This window comes from Tachyglossus aculeatus, chromosome X5 (assembly GCF_015852505.1).
Source record: "Tachyglossus aculeatus isolate mTacAcu1 chromosome X5, mTacAcu1.pri, whole genome shotgun sequence".
Classification (NCBI taxonomy): Eukaryota; Metazoa; Chordata; class Mammalia; order Monotremata; family Tachyglossidae; genus Tachyglossus; species Tachyglossus aculeatus.
In genome coordinates, this window is record NC_052097.1 from 11896564 (window position 1) to 11922695 (window position 26132).

The 26132-nt window shown below is 49.0% G+C and overlaps 1 protein-coding gene across 2 annotated transcripts in view; it reads right to left on the minus strand.

Moving 5' to 3' along the window:
• DNAJB14 (DnaJ heat shock protein family (Hsp40) member B14) overlaps positions 1–26132 on the minus strand; it is a 67608-nt gene that overhangs the window by 26619 nt on the left and 14857 nt on the right. Inside the window, exons 1-2 of one of the 2 annotated variants that reach the window (XM_038769349.1) lie at positions 25500–25564; positions 13650–13821 (exon numbers count right to left, since the gene is read on the minus strand). In XM_038769349.1, coding sequence (XP_038625277.1) covers positions 13650–13821; position 25500 — 173 coding nt within the window. In that variant the 5' untranslated portion in view covers positions 25501–25564. Of the gene's footprint in view, positions 1–13649; positions 13822–25499; positions 25565–26132 lie in introns of those variants that run through there. The other variant, XM_038769348.1, reaches the window with a different exon arrangement.

Genomic DNA, 26132 nt, shown 5'->3' on the forward strand with positions numbered 1-26132 from the left:
GAACGAGACAGTGGGTTAATGAGACGGCCAGTTCGGAAAGACAGACCGGAAACAGCGTGGTCTAGTGGATCGAGCTCGGGCCTGGGAATCCGGAGGACCTGGGTTCTAATCCTGCCCCTACCGCTTGTCTGCCGCGTGGCCTCGGGCAAGTCACCTCACTTCTCTGGGCCTCAGTTCCCTCCTCTGGAAAATGGGGATTAAGACTGTGAGCCCCACGTGGGACAGGGACTGTGTCCGACCTGAATAGCTTGTACCTACCCCAGCGCTTAGAGCAACGCTTAGAGAAGCAGCGTGGCTCCATGGAAAGAGCACGGGCTTGAGAGTCAGAGGTCATGGGTTCAAATCCCGGCTCTGCCAATTGTCAGCTGTGTGATTTTGGGCAAGTCACTTAACTGCTCTGTGCCTCAGTTCCCTCATCTGTAAAATGGGGATGAAGACTGTGAGCCCCCCGTGGGACAACCTGATCACCTTGTAACCTCCCCAGCGCTTAGAATATAGTAAAAATGCCACCATCATCATCATCAACACTTGACACATAGTAAGTGCTTAATACCATCTTTTTATTATATCCGAAACCTGTGCTTTTGGCCAACTCCCAGCAGGAAGGGGTGAGAAACAAGAGGATGAAAATGATTTCAAAGCACTGCACGTAGATGCTTCGCGAAACCCGCCTCACGACTGCCATTATATGTTGCCAACTTGTACTTCCCAAGCGCTTAGTACAGTGCTCTGCACACAGTAAGCGCTCAATAAATACGATTGAACGAATGGTATGACTGAATGAATGAATTACGCGTAAACACCACATGACGAAGCCTGCTGTGCTAGGAGAGTCCTATAACGTTGTCTCTGTCCATCCGAAACCAAACCAAATGCCAAAACTATGTCAAAGAAAGCAGCACGGCCTAAAAGACAAAGCACGGGCTCGGGAGCCAGAGGACATGGATTCTAATCCCGACGCTGTCACCTGCCTGCTGGGTGATCTTGGGCAATTTTCTCAACTGTAAAGGGGAGATTCAAAACCTATTCTCCACCCCTACTTAGATAGCGAGCCCTATGTGAGACAGGGACTGTGTCCGACCTAATTAATTTGTACCTACCCCAGTGCTTAGAACAGTGCTAGACACATAAGTGCTGATCGGTTCGAATACGAAAGGCTGCATCACTTTCTAATCACACCAACAATTGCGATGTGCTTATTTTGGCTCCATTTTGGCCAGACCCAGGTCAGTGTCGTGTGATGCCTTAGTTCCTTGGGTTCAAAAGCCACCCGATAAAGTCACAAACTCAACAGGTTGGACACAGTCCCTGCCCTGCATGGGGCTTACACTCTTAAGATAGGAGGAGGAGGAGGAGGAAAAGGAGGAAGAGGAGGAGGGGGGAAAGGGAGGAGGAGAAGAAAGAGGAAGAGGAGGAGGATGAGGTAGAGAAGGAATAGGAGGAGGAAGGAGAGGAGGAGAATGAGGAGGTAGAGAAGGAAGAGGGAGAAGAAGAAGAAGAGGGAGAGGAGGAGGAGAGGAGGAAGATGAGGAGGAAGAGGAGGAAAAGGAGGAGGAGGAAGGGGGAGGGAGGAGGAGAAGAAAGAGGAAGAGGAGGAGGATGAGATAGAGAAGGAATAGGAAGAAGAGGGAGAGGAGGAGAATGAGGAGGTAGAGAAGGAAGAAGGAGAAGAAGAAGAGGGAGAGGAGGAGGAGAGGAGGAAGATGATGGGGATGAAGAGAAGGAGGAGGGAGAGGAAGGAGAGGAGGAAGAGGAGGAGATGAGGAGGTAGAGAAGGAAAAGGAGGAGGAGGGAGAGGAAAAAGAGGAGGTAGAGGAGGTAGAGAAGGAAGAAGGAGAAGAAGAAGAGGGAGAGGAGGAGGAGAGGAGGAAGATGACGAGGATGAAGAGAAGGAGGAGGGAGAGGAAGGAGAGGAGGAGAGGAGGAAGAGGAAGAGATGAGGAGGTAGAGAAGGAAAAGGAGGAGGAGGGAGAGGAAAAAGAGGAGGTAAAGGAGGAAGAGGAGATAGAGGGAGTGGAGGAAGAGAAGGATGAAGAGGAGGGAGAGGAGGAAGAGAAGGATGAAGAGGAGGGAGAGGAGGAAGAAGAGGAGGAGGAGGAGGGAGATGAAGAGGGAGAGGAGGAAGAGGAGATAGAGAGGGACACAGAAGAGGGGGAGGAGGAGAGGAGGAGCGGGAGATGGAGGAGGATCAGTATTTGAGCAGCCCCTGACTGCAGTACCTTGCACAGTGGGGGAAGAACAAAAAGAAGTGACAAATGGCCCCTGCCCACAAGGAGCTTACACTTGGGTGGTGAGGGTCAGGAAGCAGCACGGTCCCCGCCGCCCACTTAGAACCTCCTCCCTTCTGTGGCGCATTTGGCAGTTGGCCATTTGGGGGAGGTCGGCATCAGCTTTTCACAGCCCACCTCGCTTTGCAACCACCTCCTGGCTGACCTCCCTGCCTCCCGTCTCTCCCCGCCCCGGTCCGAACTTCACTCCGCTGCCCGGATCGTGTTCCTAAAAAACCAAAAATTCCATGGGCGTCTCTTCCCTCCTTAAAAAAACTCCAATAGTTGCTGACATGGGTATCTGTGAGTTATTTATTGCTGTTAATGCCTGTCTCCCCCTCTGGACTATAATCAATCAACCGTATTTATTTACTTATTTTTGATGGAATTTGTTAAACGCTTACTATGTGCCAAGCATTGAGCGCTTACTGTGTGCAGGGCACTGTACTAAGCGCTTGGAAAGAAGAATTCGGCAACAGTGGTCAAGGAACGTGTCTGACAACTCTGTTGCACTGTACTTCCCTAAGCACTTAGTACAGTAAGCACTCAATAAATGTAAATGATTGATGGGTGGATGGGTACCCCTCCATCCGATCATTCAGTCGTATTTAATAAGCGTTTAATAAGTGCAAAACACCTCCCTCATTCATTCATTCAATAGTATTTATTGAGCACATACTGTGTGCAGAGCACTGTACTAAGCGCTTGGAAAGAAGAATTTGGCAACAGTGGTCAAGGAACTTGTCTAACAACTCTGTTGCACTGTACTTCCCTAAGCACTTAATACAGTAAGCACTCAATAAACGTAAATGATTGATGGGTGGATGGGTACACCTCCATCCGATCATTCAGTTGCATTTAATAAGCTTTAATAAGTGCAAAACACCTCCATTCATTCATTCAGTCGCATTTATTGAGCACTTACTGTACGCAGAGCACTGTACTAAGCGCTTGGGAAGTACAAGTTGGCGACATACAGAGACGGTCCCTACCCGACAACGGGCTCACAGTCTAGAAGGGGGAGTCAGCTGTGTGATTTGGGGCAAGTCACTTCACTTCTCTGGGCCTCAGTTCCCTCATCTGTAAAATGGGGATAAAGACTGTGAGCCGGGACAACCTGATCACCTTGTAACCTCCCCAGCGCTTAGAACGGTGCTCTGCACACAGTAAGCGCTTAACAAATGCCGCCATCATCACCAACAAAAGAAAATCTGTGGACAGGTGTCAAATAGAATTAAAGCTAAATGCACACCATGAACAAAATACATAGAATAGTAAATATGTACAAGTAAAATAGAGTAATAAATCCGTACAAACATATATACAGGTGCTGTGGGGAGGGGGAGGAGGAGAGGAAAAGGGGGGCTCAGTCTGGGAAGGCCTCTTGGAGGAGGTGAGCTCTCAGTAGGGCTTTGAAGGGAGGAAGACCTCCACAAAGAGACATTTCTCAGCGTTGGCTACAAAGCAATCTGCACCTCAGCTCGCTGATCTACTACAGCCCAGCCCGCAGGCTTCATCCTTCTAACGCCAACCTACTCACTGTATTTCGATCTCACCTACCTCGCCGACGACCCCCTCGCCCACTTCCTCCTTCTGGCCCGGAACTCCCTCCCCCTCCGTCTCCGATGGACCACCATCATCATCATCAATCGTATTTATTGAGCGCTTACTATGTGCAGAGCACTGTACTAAGCCCTTGGGAAGTACAAATTGGCAACATATAGAGACAGTCCCTACCCAACAGTGGGCTCACAGTCTAAAAGGGGGAGACAGCGAACAAAACCAAACATACTAACAAAATCAAATAAATAGAATAGACATGTACAAGTAAAATAGAGTAATAAATATGTACAAACATATATACATATACACAGGTGCTGTGGGGAAGGGAAGGAGGTAAGATGGGGGGGATGGAGAGGGGGACGAGGGGGAGAGGAAGGAAGGGGCTCAGTCTGGGAAGGCCTCCTGGAGGACGTGAGCTTTCAGTAGGGCCTTGAAGGGAGGAAGAGAGTAGCTTGGCGGGTGGGCAGAGGGAGGGCATTCCAGGCCCGGGGGATGACGTGGGCCGGGGGTCGATGGCGGGACGGGCGAGAACGAGGTACGGCGAGGAGGTTAGCGGCGGAGGAGCGGAGGGTGTGGGCTGGGCTGGAGATGGAGAGAAGGGAGGTGAGGTAGGAGGGGGCGAGGGGATGGACAGCCTTGAAGCCCAGGGTGAGGAGTTTCTGCTGATGCGCAGATTGATTGACCACCGCTCTCCCCGCCTTCAAAACCCTCGGAAAATCTCATCGCCTCCAAGAGACCTCCCCTGCCTAAACCCCAATCTCTCCCATTCCCACTCCCTTCTGCCTCAGCTACGCCCTGGAATCTGCTCCCTTAAAGCGCTTGCTATCCACCCGACCCCAGTCCCACAGCACTTAAGTACATATAATGATAATAATGACGGTATTTGTTAAGCACTTACTAGGTGCTGAGCACTGTTCAGAGCGCTGGGGTGGATACAAGGTAATCAGGTTGCCCCACGTGGGGCCCACAGTCTTCATCCTCACTTTAGGTCACTGAGGCACAGTGAAGTGACTTGCCCAAAGTCACACAGCAGACGAACGGCAGAGCAGGAATTAGAACCCACATCCTCTGATTTCCAAGCCCAGGCTCTTGCCCACTAGGCCATGCTGCTTCTCCTCAGACCCTGCCAATTCTCCCTATCTACATTTATTTCAGTGCCTGCCTCCTTCTCTAGACCGTAAGCTTCTCGTGAGCTACCGACTCGGTTATACTGTCCTCTCCCAAGCCCTTAGTCCAGCTCTCTGCCCAAAGTCCATCCCCTTCGCCCCCTCCTACCTCACCTCACTTTTCTCCTACTACAAGCCGGCTCGCCCACTTCGCCCATTTAATGCCAACCTTCTCGCTGTACTTGGATCTCGTCTATCTCGCCGCCGAACCCCCACCCACGTCCTGCAACGGCCTCCCTCCTCTCCGATCTGACAGATAATTACCCACCTCGCTTCAAAGCCTTAATGAAGACCCATCTCCTCCAAGAAGCCTTCCTTTCCTCTTCTCCCACTCCCTTCTGTAACACCCTGACTCACTCCCTTCATTCATCCCCCTTCCCAGCCCCACATCGCTTATGGACATATCTGTCATTTTTTAAATATATTAATGTCTATCTCCCCACCCTCTAGACCGTACGCTCGTTTTGGGCAGGGAATGTGTCTGTTTATTGTTATGTTGTACTCTCCCAAGCGCTTAATACTCTGCACACAGTAAACGCTCAATAAATATGATTGAATGAATGAATGAAGTAAAAGCTCCATAAATGCCACTGAATGATTGATTTCAGCTCCGAAAATCCTCAGGTCCAGCTGTAAAACGGTTCTGCAGCCAAAATCCCCTGAATCCTGCTTCTCCAAAGCCCCCCGGCACTACGGCTTGAACCGGGAAGGAGAGGTGAGAGGCTCAGCCCAGCCTCTTTCTGCCTTCGACAGACGAGCTAAATAAAGCAGCCCGTCCATCTGGATGCGGGAAGGAATTTCCCAGAAACCGCGGCCGGTCCAGTCCCGTTTTAGATTTTCAGTTCGGAAACGCTCCTTTCTCCTTTCCACATTTTGCACCTGCAATCCATTCTTAGTGACTGTTTGGCCCACTGCTGTTCATCTTTAGCTATTCAACCCAACCATAAGGGAAAGATTCTATTTTAAAATCAGTGTACAAAAGGCGGGGGAAATTGTGGGGGAAAAAAAAAGGCCTCTTCAGGTTCTTATTGATGGGTTTCATTGCCCTAGTAATAATAATAACGATGATGGCATTTATTAAGCGCTTACTATGCGCAAAGCACTGTTCTAAGCGCTGGGGAGGTTACAAGGTGATCAGGTTGTCCCACGGGGGGCTCACAGTCTTCATCCCCATTTTACAGATGAGGTCGCCGAGGCTCAGAGAAGTGCCCAAAGTCACACAGCCGACAAGTGGCGGAGCCGGGATTTGAACCCATGACCTCTGCCTCCAAATCCCGGGCTCTTTCCATTGAGCCACGCTGTTTCTCTAGTAATAGTAATAACGGTATTTGTTAAGCACTTCCTATGTGCCAAGCACTGTTCTAAGCGCTGGGGTGGATACGAGCAGATCAGATTGGACACAGTCCCTGTCCCACGTGGGGCTCACAGTCTCGATCTCCATTTGACGGATGAGGTCACTGAGGCCCAGAGAAGTGAAGTGACTTGCCCGAAGTCACACAGCAGGCAAGCGGCTGTGCCGGCACTAGAACCCACGACCCTGTGACCCCAACGCCCGGGCTCTACCCACTGTGCCATGCTGCTTCCTAAATTCTGCATCCTCAGCTGCCCCCTCGGCTTACGATGCCACGCTGAAATTCAGCCGGTGGTTTCGTCTACACCGGTGAAGCCCGTCTGTGACATGAGGAGGGGGTGACGTGACACCTGCCAATCCCAACTGAGAGGCCTCTTCAACAGGCCAAGAATGACAGTTCCATCAACTGGCATTTTTTTTAATGGTATTTGTTAAGCGCTTACTACATGTCTTACGCCGTCGAGTCGTTTCCGACCCGTAGCGACGCCCCGCTCTCCATCTGCCATCGTTCTGGCGGTGGAGCCACGGCTTTCTTGGGAAAAATCTGGAAGCGGTTTACCGTCGCCGCCTTCCGCGTGGGAAACTTGAGTCTCCGCCCTCGACTCTCTTCCGGGCCGCTGCCGCCCATCACGGGGGAGTTTTGGCTTGTAGTAGACGGCCTGCCCCTCGCTAGCCACTGGGCAAGCTAGGAATGGGATGGACAGGCCTCTGCTCGACTCTCCCTCCCGTAGCCGAGACTGGTAGAGGACTGGAGACTCTCCAGGTGCAACTCGGAGAGGCCGCTTACTATCCCGCTTTTGGGTAGGGACCGTCTCTATATACCGCCAATTTGACTTCCCAAGCGCTTAGTACAGTGCTCGGCACACAGTAAGCACTCAATAAATACGACTGAATGAATGAATGAACACACTATACGTTTATTATTGCATTGCACTTTCCCAAGTACAGTGCGCTGCACACAGTAAGCGCTTAATAAATATGATTGAACGAATACACCAGGCACTGTTCAGGTTAACCAGTCCATCAGTTCTGCTCGAGACTATAAGCTCGTTGTGGGCGGGGAACATGTCCAAGTGCTTAGTACAGTGCGCTGCACACAGTAAGCGCTTAATAAATACGATTGAACGAATACACCGGGCACTGTTCTATATCCTGGAGTAGATACAATTTAATCAGGTTAATCAGTCGATCAGTTCTGCTCGAGACTATAAGCTCGTTGTGGGCGGGGAACATGTCCGAGTGCTTAGTACAGTGCGCTGCACACAGTAAGCGCTCAATAAATACGACTGAACGAGTACGCCGGGCACTGTTCTATATCCTGGAATAGATACAAGTTAATCAGGTTAATCATCTGCTCGAGACTATAAGCTCGTTGTGGGCGGGGAACATGTCCAAGTGCTTAGTACAGTGCGCTGCACACAGTAAGCGCTTAATAAATACGATTGAACGAATACGCCGGGCACTGTTCTATATCCTGGAGTAGATACAAGTTAATCAGGTTAACCAGTCGATCAGTTCTGCTCGAGACTATAAGCTCGTTGTGGGCGGGGAACATGTCCGAGTGCTTAGTACAGTGCGCTGCACACAGTAAGCGCTCAATAAATACGACTGAACGAGTACGCCGGGCACTGTTCTATATCCTGGAATAGATACAAGTTAATCAGGTTAATCATCTGCTCGAGACTATAAGCTCGTTGTGGGCGGGGAACATGTCCAAGTGCTTAGTACAGTGCGCTGCACACAGTAAGCGCTTAATAAATACGATTGAACGAATACGCCGGGCACTGTTCTATATCCTGGAGTAGATACAAGTTAATCAGGTTAACCAGTCCATAAATTCTGCTCTAGACTATAAGCTCATTGTGGGCGGGGAACATGTCCAAGTGCTTAGTACAGTGCGCTGCACACCGTAAGCGCTTAATAAATACGACTGAACGAATACGCCGGGCACTGTTCTATATCCTGGAGTAGATACAAGCTAATCAGGTTAACCAGTCGATCAGTTCTGCTCGAGACTATAAGCTCGTTGTGGGCGGGGAACATGTCCGAGTGCTTAGTACAGTGCGCTGCACACAGTAAGCGCTCAATAAATACGATCGAACGAATACGCCGGGCACTGTTCTATATCCTGGAGTAGATACAATTTAATCAGGTTAATCAGTCGATCAGTTCTGCTCGAGACTATAAGCTCGTTGTGGGCGGGGAACATGTCCAAGTGCTTAGTACAGTGCGCTGCACACAGTAAGCGCTCAATAAATACGACTGAACGAGTACGCCGGGCACTGTTCTATATCCTGGAATAGATACAAGTTAATCAGGTTAATCATCTGCTCGAGACTATAAGCTCGTTGTGGGCGGGGAACATGTCCGAGTGCTTAGTACAGTGCGCTGCACACAGTAAGCGCTTAATAAATACGATTGAACGAATACGCCGGGCACTGTTCTATATCCTGGAGTAGATACAAGCTAATCAGGTTAATCAGTTGATCAGTTCTGCTCGAGACTATAAGCTCGTTGTGGGCGGGGAACATGTCCAAGTGTTTAGTACAGTGCACTGCACACCGTAAGCGCTTAATAAATACGACTGAACGAATACACCGGGCACTGTTCTATATCCTGCAGTAGATACAAGCTAATCAGGTTAACCAGTCCATCAGTTCTGCTCGAGACTATAAGCTCGTTGTGGGCAGGGAACATGTCCGAGTGCTTAGTACAGTGCGCTGCACACAGTAAGCGCTCAATAAATACGATTGAACGAATACGCCGGGCACTGTTCTATATCCTGGAGTAGATACAAGTTAATCAGGTTAATCATCTGCTCGAGACTATAAGCTCGTTGTGGGCGGGGTACATGTCCAAGTGCTTAGTACAGTGCGCTGCACACAGTAAGCGCTTAATAAATACGATTGAACGAATACGCTGGGCACTGTTCTATATCCTGGAGTAGATACAAGCTAATCAGGTTAACCAGTCGATCAGTTCTGCTCGAGACTATAAGCTCGTTGTGGGTGGGGAACATGTCCAAGTGCTTAGTACAGTGTGCTGCACACCATAAGTGCTTAATAAATACGACTGAACGAATACGCCGGGCACTGTTCTATATCCTGGAGTAGATACAAGTTAATCAGGTTAATCAGTCGATCAGTTCTGCTCGAGACTATAAGCTCGTTGTGGGCAGGGAACATGTCCAAGTGCTTAGTACAGTGCGCTGCACACAGTAAGCGCTTAATAAATACGACTGAACGAATACGCCGGGCACTGTTCTATATCCTGGAGTAGATACAAGTTAATCAGGTTAATCATCTGCTCGAGACTATAAGCTCGTTGTGGGCGGGGTACATGTCCAAGTGCTTAGTACAGTGCGCTGCACACAGTAAGCGCTTAATAAATACGATTGAACGAATACGCTGGGCACTGTTCTATATCCTGGAGTAGATACAAGCTAATCAGGTTAACCAGTCGATCAGTTCTGCTCGAGACTATAAGCTCGTTGTGGGTGGGGAACATGTCCAAGTGCTTAGTACAGTGTGCTGCACACCATAAGTGCTTAATAAATACGACTGAACGAATACGCCGGGCACTGTTCTATATCCTGGAGTAGATACAAGTTAATCAGGTTAATCAGTCGATCAGTTCTGCTCGAGACTATAAGCTCGTTGTGGGCAGGGAACATGTCCAAGTGCTTAGTACAGTGCGCTGCACACAGTAAGCGCTTAATAAATACGACTGAACGAATACGCCGGGCACTGTTCTATATCCTGGAGTAGATACAAGTTAATCAGGTTAACCAGTCGATCAGTTCTGCTCGAGACTATACGCTCATTGTGGGTGGGGAACATGTCTCCTAACTGATGTATTATGCTCTCCCAATAATGATAATAATGATGGCATATGTTAAGCGCTTACTATGTGCGGAGCACTGTTCTAAGCGCTGGAAAATGCTTAGTACAGTTCTCTGCACATAGTAAGCGCTCCATAAATACGTACAATTGAGCGCTTGGTGTGTGCGGACCATTGCACTAAGCACTAAGGTTGGATACAGCCCATGTCCCGCAAGGGACTCGCAGTGTTAATCCCCATTTTACAGATGAGGGAGAAGTGAACTGTGACTGTGAGCCCACTTTTTAGACTGTGAGCCCACTGTTAGGTAGGGACTGTCTCTATATGTTGCCAACTTGTACTTCCCAAGCGCTTAGTACAGTGCTCTGCACACAGTACGGTTGATGATGAAGTGAAGTGACTTGTCCAAGGTCACCCAGCAGACAAGCGGCAGAGCCGGGACTGGAACCCAGGTCCTTCTGATTCCCGGGCCCGCGCTCCATCCATTAGGCCATGCTGCTTCTCATTTGAATTAGCCGGCTGGATCACCAAGATGAAATAAAATCCACCTTCTTAAGACCAGTCGACCAAAAGAACGCGCCTGCTGAACGGGAAATAACAGAACCTCACCCCCCCAACGTTTCATTTCACACAGATTTCGACACAAATCTCAAAACGGGATAAAACGTTCTTTCCCCCTGGGTGACTTCGGTTAAGCGTGCTTCTCTTTCGGCACGTTACCCGGACCTTATGCAACTGGTAGAGGAATATTGCATCTTTTCTTCCTCCCCATTGAGTCAGCTAGTCACCAAGCAACCGGGTTGCATAACTCTATAATGCCCTGCTAACCAAACAGAGAACAGCTTTCTTCGAACATCCCTGGTGTACAGGACGGGGGGAAAAAAAAAAAAAAATCAGCGCCGGACTCCTGTTTGTTGGTGGCTGTGTTGCTAAAGTAGCTGATGAAAATACGGGAGATCAGAAGCCAGGCACGAGAATTCAAGCTGCGGTTGCTATTCCGCCTAAGTCGGCGATGGGCGAAAAGTCGATTTTTCACTCCGGGATTGGAGCCGTGAGCCGTGTTTGAAGGTGGCCTTCGTTCACTCGCTCATTCGCGCGTATTTATTAAGTGCTTAGTGTGTGCACGGCACTGTACTAAGCACTCGGGAGAGTGCAATATAGCAATAAACAGACGCAGTCCCTGCCGGTTTACACGTGTGCTTAAAGCCACACTGAAAACTGAATGCAAATGGCTCAAAGTAAAGGACGACTGAAGCCCCCTTTCCCGCTAAGGATTCGTCTGTCAATAATAATAATAATAATAATGATAACTGTGATATTTGTAAAGTGCTACAGTGCCAGGCACTGTACTAAGCGCTGGGGTGGAAACAAGCTAATTGTCTTGGATACAGTCCCTGTCCCACGTGGGGCCCACAGTCTCAATCCCCAATTTCCAGATGAGTTAACTGAGGCCCAGAGAAGTGAAGTGACTTGCCCAAGGTCTCCCAGCTGACAAGTGGCGGAGTGGGGATTAGAACCCACGCCCGGGCTCTTTCCGTTAGGCCGTAATAATAACTGTGGTATTTGTTAAGCGCTTACTACGTGTCAGGCACTGTACTAAGCACTGAGGTAGATACAAGTTAAAGGGGTGGGAGAAGCAGGGTGGCCTAGTGGTTAGGGGAAGGGCTTGAGAATCAGAAGGACTTTCCTCACAGTCTTTACAGAGGAGGAAACTGATATCCAGAGAAGTGAGGCGACTCGCCCAAGGCCACAGAAGCAGATAAGTGGCAGGGTCAGGGTTATCAGGCAGTGTCGCCCAGTGGACAGAGCAAAGCGTGGGAGTCGAGAGGACCTGAGTTCTAATCCTACCTCCTCCACTACATGCTGTGGGACCTGGGGCAAATCACTTCACTTCTCTCCGCCTCAGTGACCTCATTGGTAAACCGGAGCCCCACGTGGGACATGGATGTGATTAGCTTGCATCGCTTAAGCGCTTACCGTATACCATAAAAAAAAACTCGTTATAAAAAGCACATTTTGGTTAGCTGGGGCTGTAATCTCTGTTCACCCGATGCCTTTCTCCCATTGTCGGGAAAAACCGGGTCCAACCTACTTAGCGTCTATCTACCCCAGTGCATAGTTCAGTGCCTGACACAGAGTAAGTGCTTAACGTAGAGAAGCAGCGTGGCTCGGTGGAAAGAGCCCGGGCTTTGGAGTCGGAGGTCACGGGTTCAAATTCCGGCTCCTCCAACTGTCAGCTGGGTGACTTCGGGCAAGTCACTTCACTTCTCCGGGCCTCAGTTCCCTCATCTGGAAAACGGGGGTCAAGACTGTGAGCCCCCCCGTGGGACAACCTGTAACCTCTGCAGCGCTTAGAACAGTGCTTGGCACATAGTAAGCGCTTAATAAATGCCCTTAAAAAAAAACAATTGGAGAGAGGGAGGAGAAAGAAGAGGAGGAGGAGGATGGGGAGGAGGAAGAGAAGGAGGATGAGGAGAAGGAGGATGAGGGGGATGAGTGGGAGAAAGAGAAGGGGGAAGAGGAGGAGAAGAGAAGAGGAAAGAGAAAGAAGAGAAGGCTCTCTGCTTCTAAGGATCAATCAATCAATCAATTGTATTTATTGAGCGCTTACTGTGTGCAGAGCACTGTACTAAGCGCTTGGGAAGCACAAGTTGGCAACATATAGAGACAGTCCCTACCCAACAGTGGGCTCACAGTCTAAAAGGGGGAGACAGAGAACAAAACCAAACATACTAGCAAAATCAAATAAATAGAATAGATATGTACAGGTAAAATAAATAAATAAATAGAGTAATAAATAAGTACAAACATATATACATATATACAGGTGCTGTGGGGAAGGGAAGGAGGTAAGATGGGGGGATGGAGAGGGGGACGAGGGGGAGAGGAAGGAAGGGGCTCAGTCTGGGAAGGCCTCCTGGAGGAGGTGAGCTCTCAGCAGGGCCTTGAAGGGAGGAAGAGAGCTAGCTTGGCGGAGGGGCAGAGGGATTGGGGGCATTCCAGGCCCGGGGGATGACGTGGGCCGGGGGTCGATGGCGGGACGGGCGAGAACGAGGTACGGTGAGGAGATTAGCGGCGGAGGAGCGGAGGGTGCGGGCTGGGATGGACAAGGAGAGAAGGGAGGTGAGGTAGGAGGGGGCGAGGGGATGGATGGACAGCCTTGAAGCCCATGGTGAGGAGTTTCTGCCTGATCTCAGGCCCATGCTCTGTAATAATAATGATGGCTACCCACCGGGCCACGCCATTTCCCAGCTCTGTGGGTTGGTTTTCGTGAGGCTTAGTACAGTGCTCTGCACACAGTAAGCGCTCAGTAAATACGACTGACTGAATGAAGCGGTGAGCAGGCACGCAACCTGGTAATCCCAACTTGCCCCGCGGGGTTGGACGGAGGAGTGCGACCCCTCTCTCTCTCTGTCTCTCTGTCTCTCCGCAGTAGCCCGGGCCGGCGCGGGGAGGACGTACCTGAGGACGCCTTCCACCTGGTCTTTGGAGTAGCCCTTTCCGCCCTCCGGGCCGGCGGCCGAGTGATCCGGGGGCCCGGCGGGCCCGCTCTGCTCCCCGGCGGCGCCCGGCTTCCGGCAGTAGGGGCCATTCCCGGCCGTGCTCCCGTTTTTCATGATCGCTTCCAACAGCACTGCAGAAGGACACGGAGGGGGACGGGGGGCGGGAGGAGAGTTCAGCACAGCCATCTGGACGTTTTCCTCAGAAACCACACTGCCATTCATTCATTCAGTCGTATTTATTGAGCGCTTACTGTGTGCAGAGCACTGGACTAAGCGCTTGGGAAGTACCAGTTGGCAACATAGAGAGACGGTCCCTCCCCGACAACGCGCTCACAGTCTGGAAGGGCCATTCATTCATTCAATCGTATTTATTGAGCGCTTACTGTGTGCAGAGCACTGTGCTAAGCGCTTGGGAAGTACCAGTTGGCAACATAGAGAGACAGTCTCTAACTGACAACAGGCTCACAGTCTGGAAGGGCCATTCGTTCATTCAATCGTATTTATTGAGCGCTTACTGTGTGCAGAGCACTGTGCTAAGCGCTTGGGAAGTACCAGTTGGCAACACAGAGAGACAGTCTCTAACTGACAACGGGCTCACAGTCTGGAAGGGCCATTCGTTCATTCAATCATACTTATTGAGCGCTTACTGTGTGCAGAGCACTGGACTAAGCGCTTGGGAAGTATAAGTTGGCAACATATAGAGACGGTCCCCACCCGACAACGGGCTCACAGTCTAGAAGGGGGAGATGGACAACAAAACAGAACATGTGGACAGGTGTCCAGTCATCAGAATAAATAGAAATAAAGCTAGATGCACATCATTACATAACTATCCTATTTATTTTATTTTTTTAGTATGTTTGGTTTTGTTCTCTGCCTCCCCCTTTTAGACTGTAAGCCCACTGTTGGGTAGGGACTGTCTCTATATGTTGCCAATTTGTACTTCCCAAGCGCTTAGTACAGTGCTCTGCAAATAGTAAGCGCTCAATAAATACGATTGATGATGATGATGATCATTAGCAAAATTAATAGAATAGTAAATATGTACGAGTAAAATAAATAGAGAATAAATAATAAATAAATAAATAGAGTAATAAATCTGTCCAAACATATATACAGGTGCTGTGGGGAGGGGAAGGAGGTAGGGCGAGGGGGGGATGGGGATGGGGGGGAGAGGAAAAAAGGGGGCTCAGTCTGGGAAGGCCTCCCGGAGGAGGTGAGCGCTCAGTAGGGCTTTGATGACCCTTTGCCATCCGGAAGGGTCACACGTCCGAGGGGAAGGGGAGACCAGGATGCCCGTAGGAGATCGAATGTAGGCTGTGTGGCTCAATGGAAAGAGCCCGGGCTTTGGAGTCAGAGGTCATGGGTTCGAATCCCGACTCCGCCACTTGTCAGCTGTGGGACTTTGGACAAGTCCCTTCACTTCTCTGGGCCTCAGTTCCCTCTTCTGTAAAATGGGGATTAAGACTGTGAGCCCCTCGTGGGACGACCTGATCCCCTTGTAACCTCCCCAGCGCTTAGAACAGTGCTTCGCACATAGTAAGCGCTTAATAAATGCCATTATTATTACTATTATTATTATTATTAGAACAGTGCTTTGCACATAGTAAGAGCTTAATAAATGCCATCATTATTATTACTATTATTATTGTGGGCAGGGAAAGTGTCTGTTCTATTGTTCCACTCTTCTACTGTGCTTTCCCAAGCACTCAGTAATAATAATAATAATGATTATGGTATTTGTTAAGCACTTACTGCGTGCCAAACACTGTTCTAGGCGCTGGGGGAGATGCAAGGTCGTCAGGTTGTCCCTCGTGGGGCTCACAGTCTTAATCCCCATTTTACAGATGAGGTCACCGAGGCACAGAGACGTGACCGTGCTCTGCGCGCAGTAAGCGCTCAATAAATAGATGTGACCATGCTCTGCGCGCAGTAAGCGCTCAATAAATACCACTGACTGACTGAAATGTCTTGACGGGACTCGCCACTGTGACGTGGGTGGTTTTCCCTGCCGGGTTCCTCTCATCCGCTTCGTCCCCGGCTACGTCAGTCGGAAACGCGCTGGCCAGATGGGACGTCATTCAATCAATCGTATTTATTGAGCGCTTACTGTGTGCAGAGCACTGTACTAAGCGCTCGGGAAGCACAAGGCGGCAACATCTAGAGACGGTCCCTACCCCACAGCGGGCTCACAGTCTACAAGGGGGAGGCAGAGAACAAAACCAAACATATTAACAAAATGAAATAAATAGAATAAATATGTACAAATATAATGTCGGCCGTTTAACGATCCGCTCGCGCAAAGGCAAGCGGCTCAGTGACTCCTAAGCACGCGGTGAAGCAAAATTCAAGGAGAATTCCCCAAAATGAAGATACCGACGTAGAGAAGCCGCGTGGCCTAGTGGGTACAGCAAAGGCCGGGGACGGAGAAGGAACGCCACATATCCGTCGGTCGGTCAGTCAGTCGTACTCATGGTGCGCTTACTGTGCGTCGAGCACTGTACTAAGCGCTTAGGAAAATCCAACAACAGACGCACTCCCCGCCCATAACGAGCTTACACTCTGCATGACGTACAGTCCCGCACACGTAGTAAGCGCTCAACAAGACTGTGAGCCCAGACGGAGCCCCTTCCTTCCTCTCCCCCTCGTCCCCCCTCCATCCCCCTCACCTTGCCTCCTTCCCTTCCCCACAGCACCTGTATAGATGTATGTGTGTTTGTACAGATTTATTACTCTATTTCTTTATTTATTTTACTTGTACATATCTATTCTATTTATTTTGTTTTGTTAGTATGTTTGGTTTTGTTCTCTGTCTCCCCCTTTTAGACTGTGAGCCCGCTGTTGGGTAGGGACTGTCTCTATATGTTGCCAATTTGTACTTCCCAAGCGCTTAGTACAGTGCTCTGCACATAGTAAGCGCTCAATAAATACGACTGATTGATGATGATGATGATGAGCCCCTTCCTTCCTCTCCCCCTCGTCCCCCTCTCCATCCCCCCATCTTACCTCCTTCCCTTCCCCACAGCACCTGTATATATGTATATATGGTTGGACAGATTTATTACTCTATTTCTTTATTTATTTTACTTGTACATATCTATTCTATTTATTTTATTTTGTTAGTATGTTTGGTTTTGTTCTCTGTCTCCCCCTTTTAGACTGTGAGCCCACTATTGGGTAGGGACTGTCTCTAGATGTTGCCAATTTGTACTTCCCAAGTGCTTAGTACAGTGCTCTGCACATAGTAAGCGCTCAATAAATACGATTGATGATGACCTGGGGAAAGACTCTTCACTTCTCTGGGCCTCGGTTCCCTCATCTGGAAAATGGGGATGAAGACTGTGAGCCCTGTGTGGGACAGGGAATGAGCAGGGGTGTATCGCTCCAGCGCTTAGTTCAGCGTCTGGCACAGAGTGCGCGCGGCACAAATATCATTCAAAAGAAAAACGGGACACGGTCCAGAGAGTTACCCCCCGTAAATTGCTACCTTCCTACTGGCTTTTAGATTTCGAAATGGCTCAATTAATGGGCCACCCAGAGTCAATCTGAGTAATAATAATAATAATAATTTTGGTATTTGTTAAGCGCTTACTATGTGCCAACCACTGTTCTAAGCACTGGGGGAGATCCAAGGTGATCGGGTTGTCCCACATGGGGCTCACAGTCTTCATCCCCACTTTCAATCAATCAATCAATCGTATTTATTGAGCGCTTACTATGTGCAGAGCACTGTACTAAGCGCTTGGGAAGTACAAATTGGCAGCACATAGAGACAGTCCCTACCCAACAGTGGGCTCACAGTCTAAAAGGGGGAGACAGAGAACAGAACCAAACATACCAACAAAATAAAATAAATAGGATAGAAATGTACAAGTAAAATAAATAAATAAATAGAGTAATAAATATGTACAACCATATATACATATATACAGGTGCTGTGGGGAAGGGAAAGAGGTAAGATGGGGGGATGGAGAGGGGGATGAGGGGGAGAGGAAGGAAGGGGCTCAGTCTGGGAAGGCCTCCTGGAGGAGGTGCGCTCTCAGCAGGGCCCCACTTTCCAGACGAGGTCACTGAGGCCCAGAGAAGTGACGTGACTTGCCCCAAGCCCCACAGCTGACAAGGGGCGGAGCCGGGATTCGAACCCGTGACCTGACTCCCAAACCCGTGCTCTTTCCACTGAGCCACGCTGCTTCTCTAATAATAATTAGGGTACTTGTTAAGCGTTGACTATGTGCCCAGCGCTGTTCTAAGCGGTGGGCTAGATACAAGTTTATCAGGTTGGACGGTCTCTGTCCCACACGGGGTGCACGCTCTTAATCCCCAGCCTACAGATGAGGAAACTGAGGCCCGGAGAAGCCATCACCATCATCATCCTTATTATTATTGCTATCATTACCTTGCGCTCCCAAACCTTTGTTGTTTTCCCAACCGCGGGTGACTATCGTCGGCCTGCTTGCCAAGTTCTCTGGGAATTTCGAAGCCGAACTTTCGCTCCTGCTGCCCTCTCCCAAGCATAATCGATGGATCGCATTTACATCATCATCATCGTCATCATCAATCGTATTTATTGAGCGCTTACTATGTGCAGAGCACTGTACTAAGCGCTTGGGAAGTACAAATTGGCAACACCTAGAGACAGTCCCTACCCAACAGTGGGCTCACAGGCTAACAGGGCGCTTAGGGCTCGCCCCAAAGCAAGGACTCAAAACCGCTGGTTGCTTACGTGCTTGACGGCCCTGATTTATTGAGCGCTTACTGTGCGCAGAGCACTGTACTAAGCGCTTGGGAAGTACAGGTTGGCGACATATAGAGACGGTCCCTACCCAAAAGAAATAAATGGATGTGTTTATCCTCTCACCTTGCCTTTATCTGCATTTGTCTGTTTTTCCGCGTATCATTTTTTCATGTTTAGGTCGGAAGCAAATTTTTGTAAGGCATTTATGCACTCTGTGTCAAACACGGCTTTGGGGTCGAGACGAGTGAATTCGGTTGGACGCAGTCCCTGTCCTGCATGGGGCTCACAGCTTAATAAGAAAAATTAATAACACATCCATTTATTTATTTTGGGTAGGGACCGTCTCTATATGTTGCCAGCTTGTACTTCCCAAGCGCTTAGTACAGTGCTCTGCACACAGTAAGCACTCAATAAATACGATTGGTTGATTGATTTTATTTTGTTAATATGTTTGGTTTTTGTTGTCTGTCTCCCCCTTCTAGACTGTGAGCCCGCTGTTGGGTAGGGACCGTCTCTGTATGTTGCCATCTTGTACTTCCCAAGCGCTTAGTACAGTGTTCTGCACACAGTAAGCACTCAATAAATACGATTGATTGATTGATTTTATTTTGTTAATACGTTTGGTTTTGTTGTCTGTCCCCCCCTTCTAGACTGTGAGCCCGCTGTTGGGTAGGGACCGTCTCTGTATGTTGCCAACCTGTACTTCCCAAGCGCTTAGTACACTGCTCTGCACACGGTAAGCGCTCAATAAATACAACTGGTTGATTGATTTTATTTTGTTAATATGTTTTGTTGTCTGTCCCCGCCACTTCTAGACTGTGAGCCCGCTGTTGGGTAGGGACCGTCTCTGTATGTTGCCAACCTGGACTTCCCAAGCGCTTAGTCCAGTGCTCTGCACACAGTAAGCGCTCACTAAATACGACTGAATGAATGGGTTCTTCTCGTCCTTGGCTAACACACCTCACAGCCTGATCCTGCAATGCCCTCGTTTGAAAACCTGACCTAAATTCGGAATACATTTCAATCACTCTGCATCTGGAAGGGGAAAGAAAAGGTGCGGCCTGTTATAACGCCAACCGCTTTGGGGTTGCAGCCTGGCCTACTGGCCAGAGCCCGGGCCTGGGAATTAGACGGTCATGGGTTCTAATCCCGGCTCTGCCACCTGTCTGCTGTGGGACCTTGGGTGAGTCACTCTGCTTCTCTAGGCCTCAGTCGCCTCACCTGGAAAGTGGGGATTGAGACTGTGAGCCCCACATGGGACAGGGACTGTGTCCAACCCGATCCAAGTGAGCGCTTAACACATGTCATTTTTATAATTATTATTATTTGGGAGAAAAAAAATCCTTTTTTAATGGGATTTGTTAAGCACTAATAAAATGCGAAGCACTGTCCCAAGTAGGGGAGGAGATACAAGTTAATCAGGTTGGACACAACTCCTGTCCCACGTGGGGCTCACAGTCTCAAACGTCAGCCCGTTGTCGGGTAGGGACCGCCTCTATATGTTGCCGACGTGTACTTCCCAAGCGCTTAGTACAGTGCTCTGCACATAGTAAGCGTTCAACGATCGAATGAACGAATCCCCATTTTACAGATGCGGTAACCGAGGTACGGATAAATGAAGTGACTTGCCCAAGGCCACACAACAGACGAGCGGCAGGATTAGAACTCGGGTCCTTCCAGGACTCTGACCTACTCAGAAGGCCACGCTGCTTCTCTACAGCTGCCTGAAGGCTTCATTCATTCGATCGTATTTATTGAGCGCTTACTGTGTGCAGAGCACTGTACTGGGCGCTTGGGAAGTAGAAGTCGGCAACATACAAAGACGGTCCCTACCCGACAACTGGCTCACAGTCTAGAAGGGGGAGACAGACAACAAAACAAAACACACGGACGGGTGTCAAGGCATCAGAATAAACAGAAATAGAGCTAGATGTGCATCATTAACAAAATAAATAGAATAGTAAATTTGGACAAGTAAAATAAATAGAGTAATAAATCTGTCCAAACATATATACAGGCGCTGTGGGGAGGGGAAGGGGGTAGGGCCGGGGCGATGGGGAGGAGGAGAGGAAAAAGGGGGCTCAGACTGAAGGCTTGACTCCAGAAAGCCGATAATGTAGAAAAAAAAAAGATTTTAAAGGGCCTTGATGGGGAGAAGAGATGTTCGGAAGCAGTTGGTCTGCTATCAGATACTGTAGCTTGGCGCTAGACTGTAATCTCATTGCGGGCAGGGAATGTGGCTACCAACTCTGCTGAACTGTACTTGCATTTGGATCTGTCACCTTTGGGCATTTGGAATCTGCCCCCACAGCATTTAGGTCCCTATCTATAAATTACAGATATTGTCCATTTTTGTTTATGAATGAGTGTCTCCCCCTCCAGACTGTAAGCTCATTGTAGGCAGGGAATGTGTCTACCAACTCTGCTGAACTGTACTTGCATTTGGATCTGTCACCTTTGGGCATTTGGAATCTGCCCCACAGCATTTAGGTACCTATCTATAAATTATAGATATTGTCCATTTTTGTTTATGAATGAGTGTCTCCCCCTCTAGACTGTAAGCCCATTGTAGGCAGGGAATGTATCTACCAACTCTGCTGAACTGTACTTGCATTTGGATCTGTCACCTTTGGGCATTTGGAATCTGCCCCCACAGCATTTAGGTACCTATCTCTAAATTATAGATATTGTCCATTTTTGTTTATGAATGAGTGTCTCCCCCTCTAGACTGTAGTAAGCCCATTGTAGGCAGGGAATGTGTCTACCAACTCTGTTGATCTGCACTAGCCCTCCCTCCTCAAATCTGCCAAACAAGCACAGTTCCCCGTTTCGGAGCCCCACTGAAGGCCCCCCTCTTCATTCATTCATTCAATCGTATTTCTTGAGCGCTTACTGTGTGCACAGCACTGTACTAAGCGCTTGGGAAGTCCAAGTTGGCGACATAGAGAGGCGGTCCCTACCCGACAGTGGGCTTACAGTCTAGAAAGTGAGGCCTTCCCAGACTGAGCCCCCCTTTTCCTCTGCTCCACGGCACTTGTGTATATCTGTACATATCTATAATTCTATTTATTTACATTAATGCCAGTTTTCCTTGTTCTGCTGTGTGTATATATATTCTAATTCTATTTATTCACCCTGATGCCATGAATGATAATAATGATGCCATTTGTTCAGCGCTTACTATGTGCCAAGCACTGCTATTGAGGCCCCATCGCCCCGCCCCACGGCACTTGTGTATATCTGTACATATCGATAATTCTATTTATTTACATTAATGCCAGTTTTCCTTGTTCTGCTGTGTGTATATATATTCTAATTCTATTTATTCACCCTGATGCCATGAATGATAATAATGATGCCATTTGTTCAGCGCTTACTATGTGCCAAGCACTGTTATTGAGGCCTGTTTACTTGTTTTGATGTCTGTCTCCCCCCTTTTAGACTGTGAGCCCATTGTGGGCAGGGATTGTCTCTATTTGTTGCTGAATTGTATGATAGCATTTATTATGATATCATTTATTAAGCGCTTACTATGTGTAAAGCACTGTTCTAAGTGCTGGGGAGGTTACAAGGTGATCGGGTTGTCCCACGGGGGGCTCACAGTCTTCATCCCCATTTTCCAGATGCGGTAACTGAGGCACAGAGAAGTCAAGTGACTTGCCCGAAGTCACACATAATAATCATAATAATAATAATGGCATTTGTTAAGCGCTTACTATGTGCAAAGCACTGTTCTAAGCGCCGGAGGGGGATACAAGGTGATCAGGTTGCCCCACGGGGGGCTCACAGTCTTCATCCCCATTTTCCAGATGCGGTAACTGAGGCACAGAGAAGTCAAGTGACTTGCCCGAAGTCACACATAATAATAATAATAATGGCATTTGTTAAGCACTTACTACGTGCAAAGCACTGTTCTAAGCGCTGGAGGGGGATACAAGGTGATCAGGTTGTCCCACGGGGGGCTCACAGGCTTCATCCCCATTTTCCAGATGAGGTAACTGAGGCACAGAGAAGTGAAGTGACTTGCCCGAAGTCACACAGCTGACAGTTGGCAGAGCCGGGGTTTGAACCCATGACCTCTGACTCCAAAGCCCGGGCTCTTTCCATTGAGCCATGCTGCTTCTTTAATTGTATTTTCCAAGCGCTCAGTACAGTGCTCTGCACACACTAAAGCGCTCAATAAATATGATCGAATGAACTTGCACTTGGATCTGTTACTTTTGGGTATTTGGAATATCGCCCCACAGCACTTAGGTACCTAACTACACCTTGTGCTTCCCAAGCGCTTAGTACAGTGCTCTGCACACAGTAAGCGCTCAATAAATACGACTGAATGAATGAACTACAAATTACAATCAATCAATCGTATTTATTGAGCGCTTACTGTGTGCAGAGCACTGTACTAAGCGCTTGGGAAGTCCAAGTTGGCAACATATAGAGACGGTCCCTACACAACAGTGGGCTCCCAGTCTAAAAGGGGGCTCACAGTCTAAATTACAGATATTATCCAATTTTCTTATGAATGTCTGTCTCCCCCTCTAGACTGTAAACCCATGGCGGGCAGGGAATGCATCTACCTACTCGAACTGTATTTCTGAGCGCTTAGTACAGTGCTTTGCCCACAGTAAATGCGACTGAATTCTTCCAAGTGCTTACTACATCTGGTGAGCCCTGGGGAGAGAGGGGAGGGAGAGAGCGGAGGGGCGCTCAGTTGGGTGTCCAGAGGAGCAGCAAAATACCCTAGAAACAAGGAATAATTGAGGGGAGACACTGTAAGCCCCTCCCTGTAGACTATAATAATAATAATAATATAATAATAATAATAATAATAATGATGGTATTTGTTAGGCGCTTACTATGTGCCAAGCACCGTTCTAAGCGCTGGGGTAGATACAAGGATATCAGGTCTTCCCACGCGGGACTCACAGTCTTAGTCCCCATTTGACAGACGAGGCAACTGAGGCCCAGGGAAGTGAAGCGGCTCGCCCAAAGTCACCCAGCCGACAAGGTGGCAGAGCCGGGATTCAAACCCGTGACCTCTGACTCCAAAGCCCGGGCTCTTTCCACTAAGCCAAGCTCCTTGTAGGCAGGGATCATCATCAATCGTATTTATTGAGCGCTTACTATGTGCAGAGCACTGTACTAAGCGCTTGGGAAGTACAAATTGGCAACATATAGAGACGGTCCCTACCCAACGGTGGGCATCATGTCTACCAAATCTGTTGTACTGAACTGTCCCAAGCGCTTAGTACAGTGTTCTGCAGCCGGCAAGCGCTTGGCAAATGTCATCGATTAATTAATTGATAGAGGGCAGGCGGAGAAGGGCTGGTTCGGGAACGGAACAAACTGCTTTCATTCAATCGCCTTTATTGAGTGATTACTGTGTGCAGAGCGCTGTACTAAGCGCTTGAGAGAGTACGACAATAAAGAGGTGCGTTGCCTGTCTCTGTCTCTTTCTCTGTCTCCCCCTACTAGACTGTGAGCCCACTGTCATCATCATCATCATCAATCGTATGTATTGAGCGCTTACTGTGTGCAGAGCACTGTACTAAGCGCTTGGGAAGTCCAAGTTGGCAACATCTAGAGACGGTCCCTACCCGACAGACGGGTAGGGACCGTCTCTAGATGTTGCCAACTTGGACTTCCCAAGCGCTCAGTACAGCACGCGGTAAGCGCTCAATAAATACGACTCATTGATTGCCCACAGCGAGCTTACAGTCTAGAGGGGGAGACAGGCATTAGTCCAAATAAATAAATAAGGGGAAACGTCCGCCACGATCCAGCCGTTGGCAATCCACGGACGTTTCTAGGGAGGCTCGCTGTGGGCGGGGAACGTGTCCGCCCACTCTGTTGTACCGTCCTCTCCCGAGTGCTTAGCACACAGCAAGCGCTCAAAAAATAGCTCCGTACAGTTCCTGGCCATTTTTCTTTTCCCTGAAGTACCAGCGGCCTAATGAAGGACGAATGGGTGACCTCTCTGTTGCTCTTGGCATCTAGGTCTTCACTCCCTGACGTCGGACAGAGTCCCCCGTGATTGTTAGATTGTCTCTATATGTTGCCAATTTGTACTTCCCAAGCGCTTAGTACAGTGCTCTGCACACAGTAAGCGCTCAATAAATACGGTTGATGATGATGATGACCCCCATCCCGGCTGGACCCCCCTGCGGCTGGTCTTGGATGGATAGAGAGTGGGCCCGGGAATCAGAAGGACCTGACTTCTAAGCCCACTCTGCCCTTTTCTGCTGTGCGACCCTGGGCAAGTCCCTTCACTTCTCTGGGCCTCGGTTAGCTCGTCTGTAAAATGGGGATGAAGACTGTGAGCCCCGTGTGGGACAGGGACTGTGTCCAACCTATTAACTTGTAGCTACCCCAGTGCTTCCCTTTCCTACAGCACCTGTATATATGGTTGTACATATTTATTACTCTATTTATTTATTTTACTTGTACATATCTATCCTATTTATTTTATTTTGTTAGTATGTTTGGTTTTGTTTTCTGTGTCCCCCTTTTAGACGGTGAGCCCACTGTTGGGTAGGGACCGTCTCTATATGTTGCCAATTTGTTCTTCCCAAGCGCTTAGTACAGTGCTCTGCGCATAGTAAGCGCTCAATAAATACGATTGATGATGATGATGATGTTGGGTAGGGACTGTCTCTATATGTTGCCAACCTGGACTTCCCAAGCGCTTAGTACAGTGCTCTGCACATAGTAAGCGCTCAATAAATACGATTGGTGATGATGATGATGTTGGGTAGGGACTGTCTCTGTATGTTGCCAACTTGGACTTCCCAAGCGCTTAGTACAGTGCTCTGCACAGAGTAAGCGCTCAATAAATACGATTGATTGCTCAGAACAGGGCTTGGCACAGGGAAAGTGCTTAACAAGTAGGATTATTATTATTATTATTCTCTAGGGCCGCAGTTCCCTCATCTGCAAAATGGGGATTCAACACCTGCTCTCCGTCTTTAGACTGTGAGCTCCATTTGGGACCCGATCAGCAGGAATCTTCCCCGGCGCTTAGTACAGTGCCTGCCACATAGTAAGCGCCTAACAATCACCACAATTACTACTTACTGTACGGGACTTGGCGTCTGCTCAATATTCACTGCGGTGAAATAAGCGTAAAGCTCTCTTAAGAGTGACGGTCTCGTCTTAAACGCCGCCGAGTCGTTTCCGACCCGTAGCGACGCCACGGGCGCATCTCTCCCCGGAGGCCCCGCTCTCCATCTGGTAGTGGATCCACAGAGTTTTCCTGGGAAAAATCGGGAAGCGGGAAGCGCTTCTTTCCGCGCAATAAACTCGGGAAGCCCGCCCTCGACGCCCTCCCGGGCCTCTGCTTGACTCTCCCTCCCGTAGCCGAGACTGGCAGAGGCCTGGAAACTCCCCAGGCGCCACCCTGAGAGGGGACTAGTCAGTCAGTTGTATTTACTGAGCGCTTCCTGTGTGCGGAGCGCTGTACTGAGCGCTTGGGAAGTACAAACCGGCAACATCTAGAGACGGTCCCTACCCGACAACGGGCTCACAGTCTAGAAGGGGGAGGCGGACAACAGAACCAAACGTGGAGACGGGTGAAGCACTAGAGCAGATCAATCAATCAACCGTATTTATTGAGCGCTTACTGTGTGTGGAGCACTGTACTAAGCGCTTGGGAAGTCCAAGTTGGCAACATATAGAGACGGTCCCTACCCAACAGTGGGCTCGCGGTCT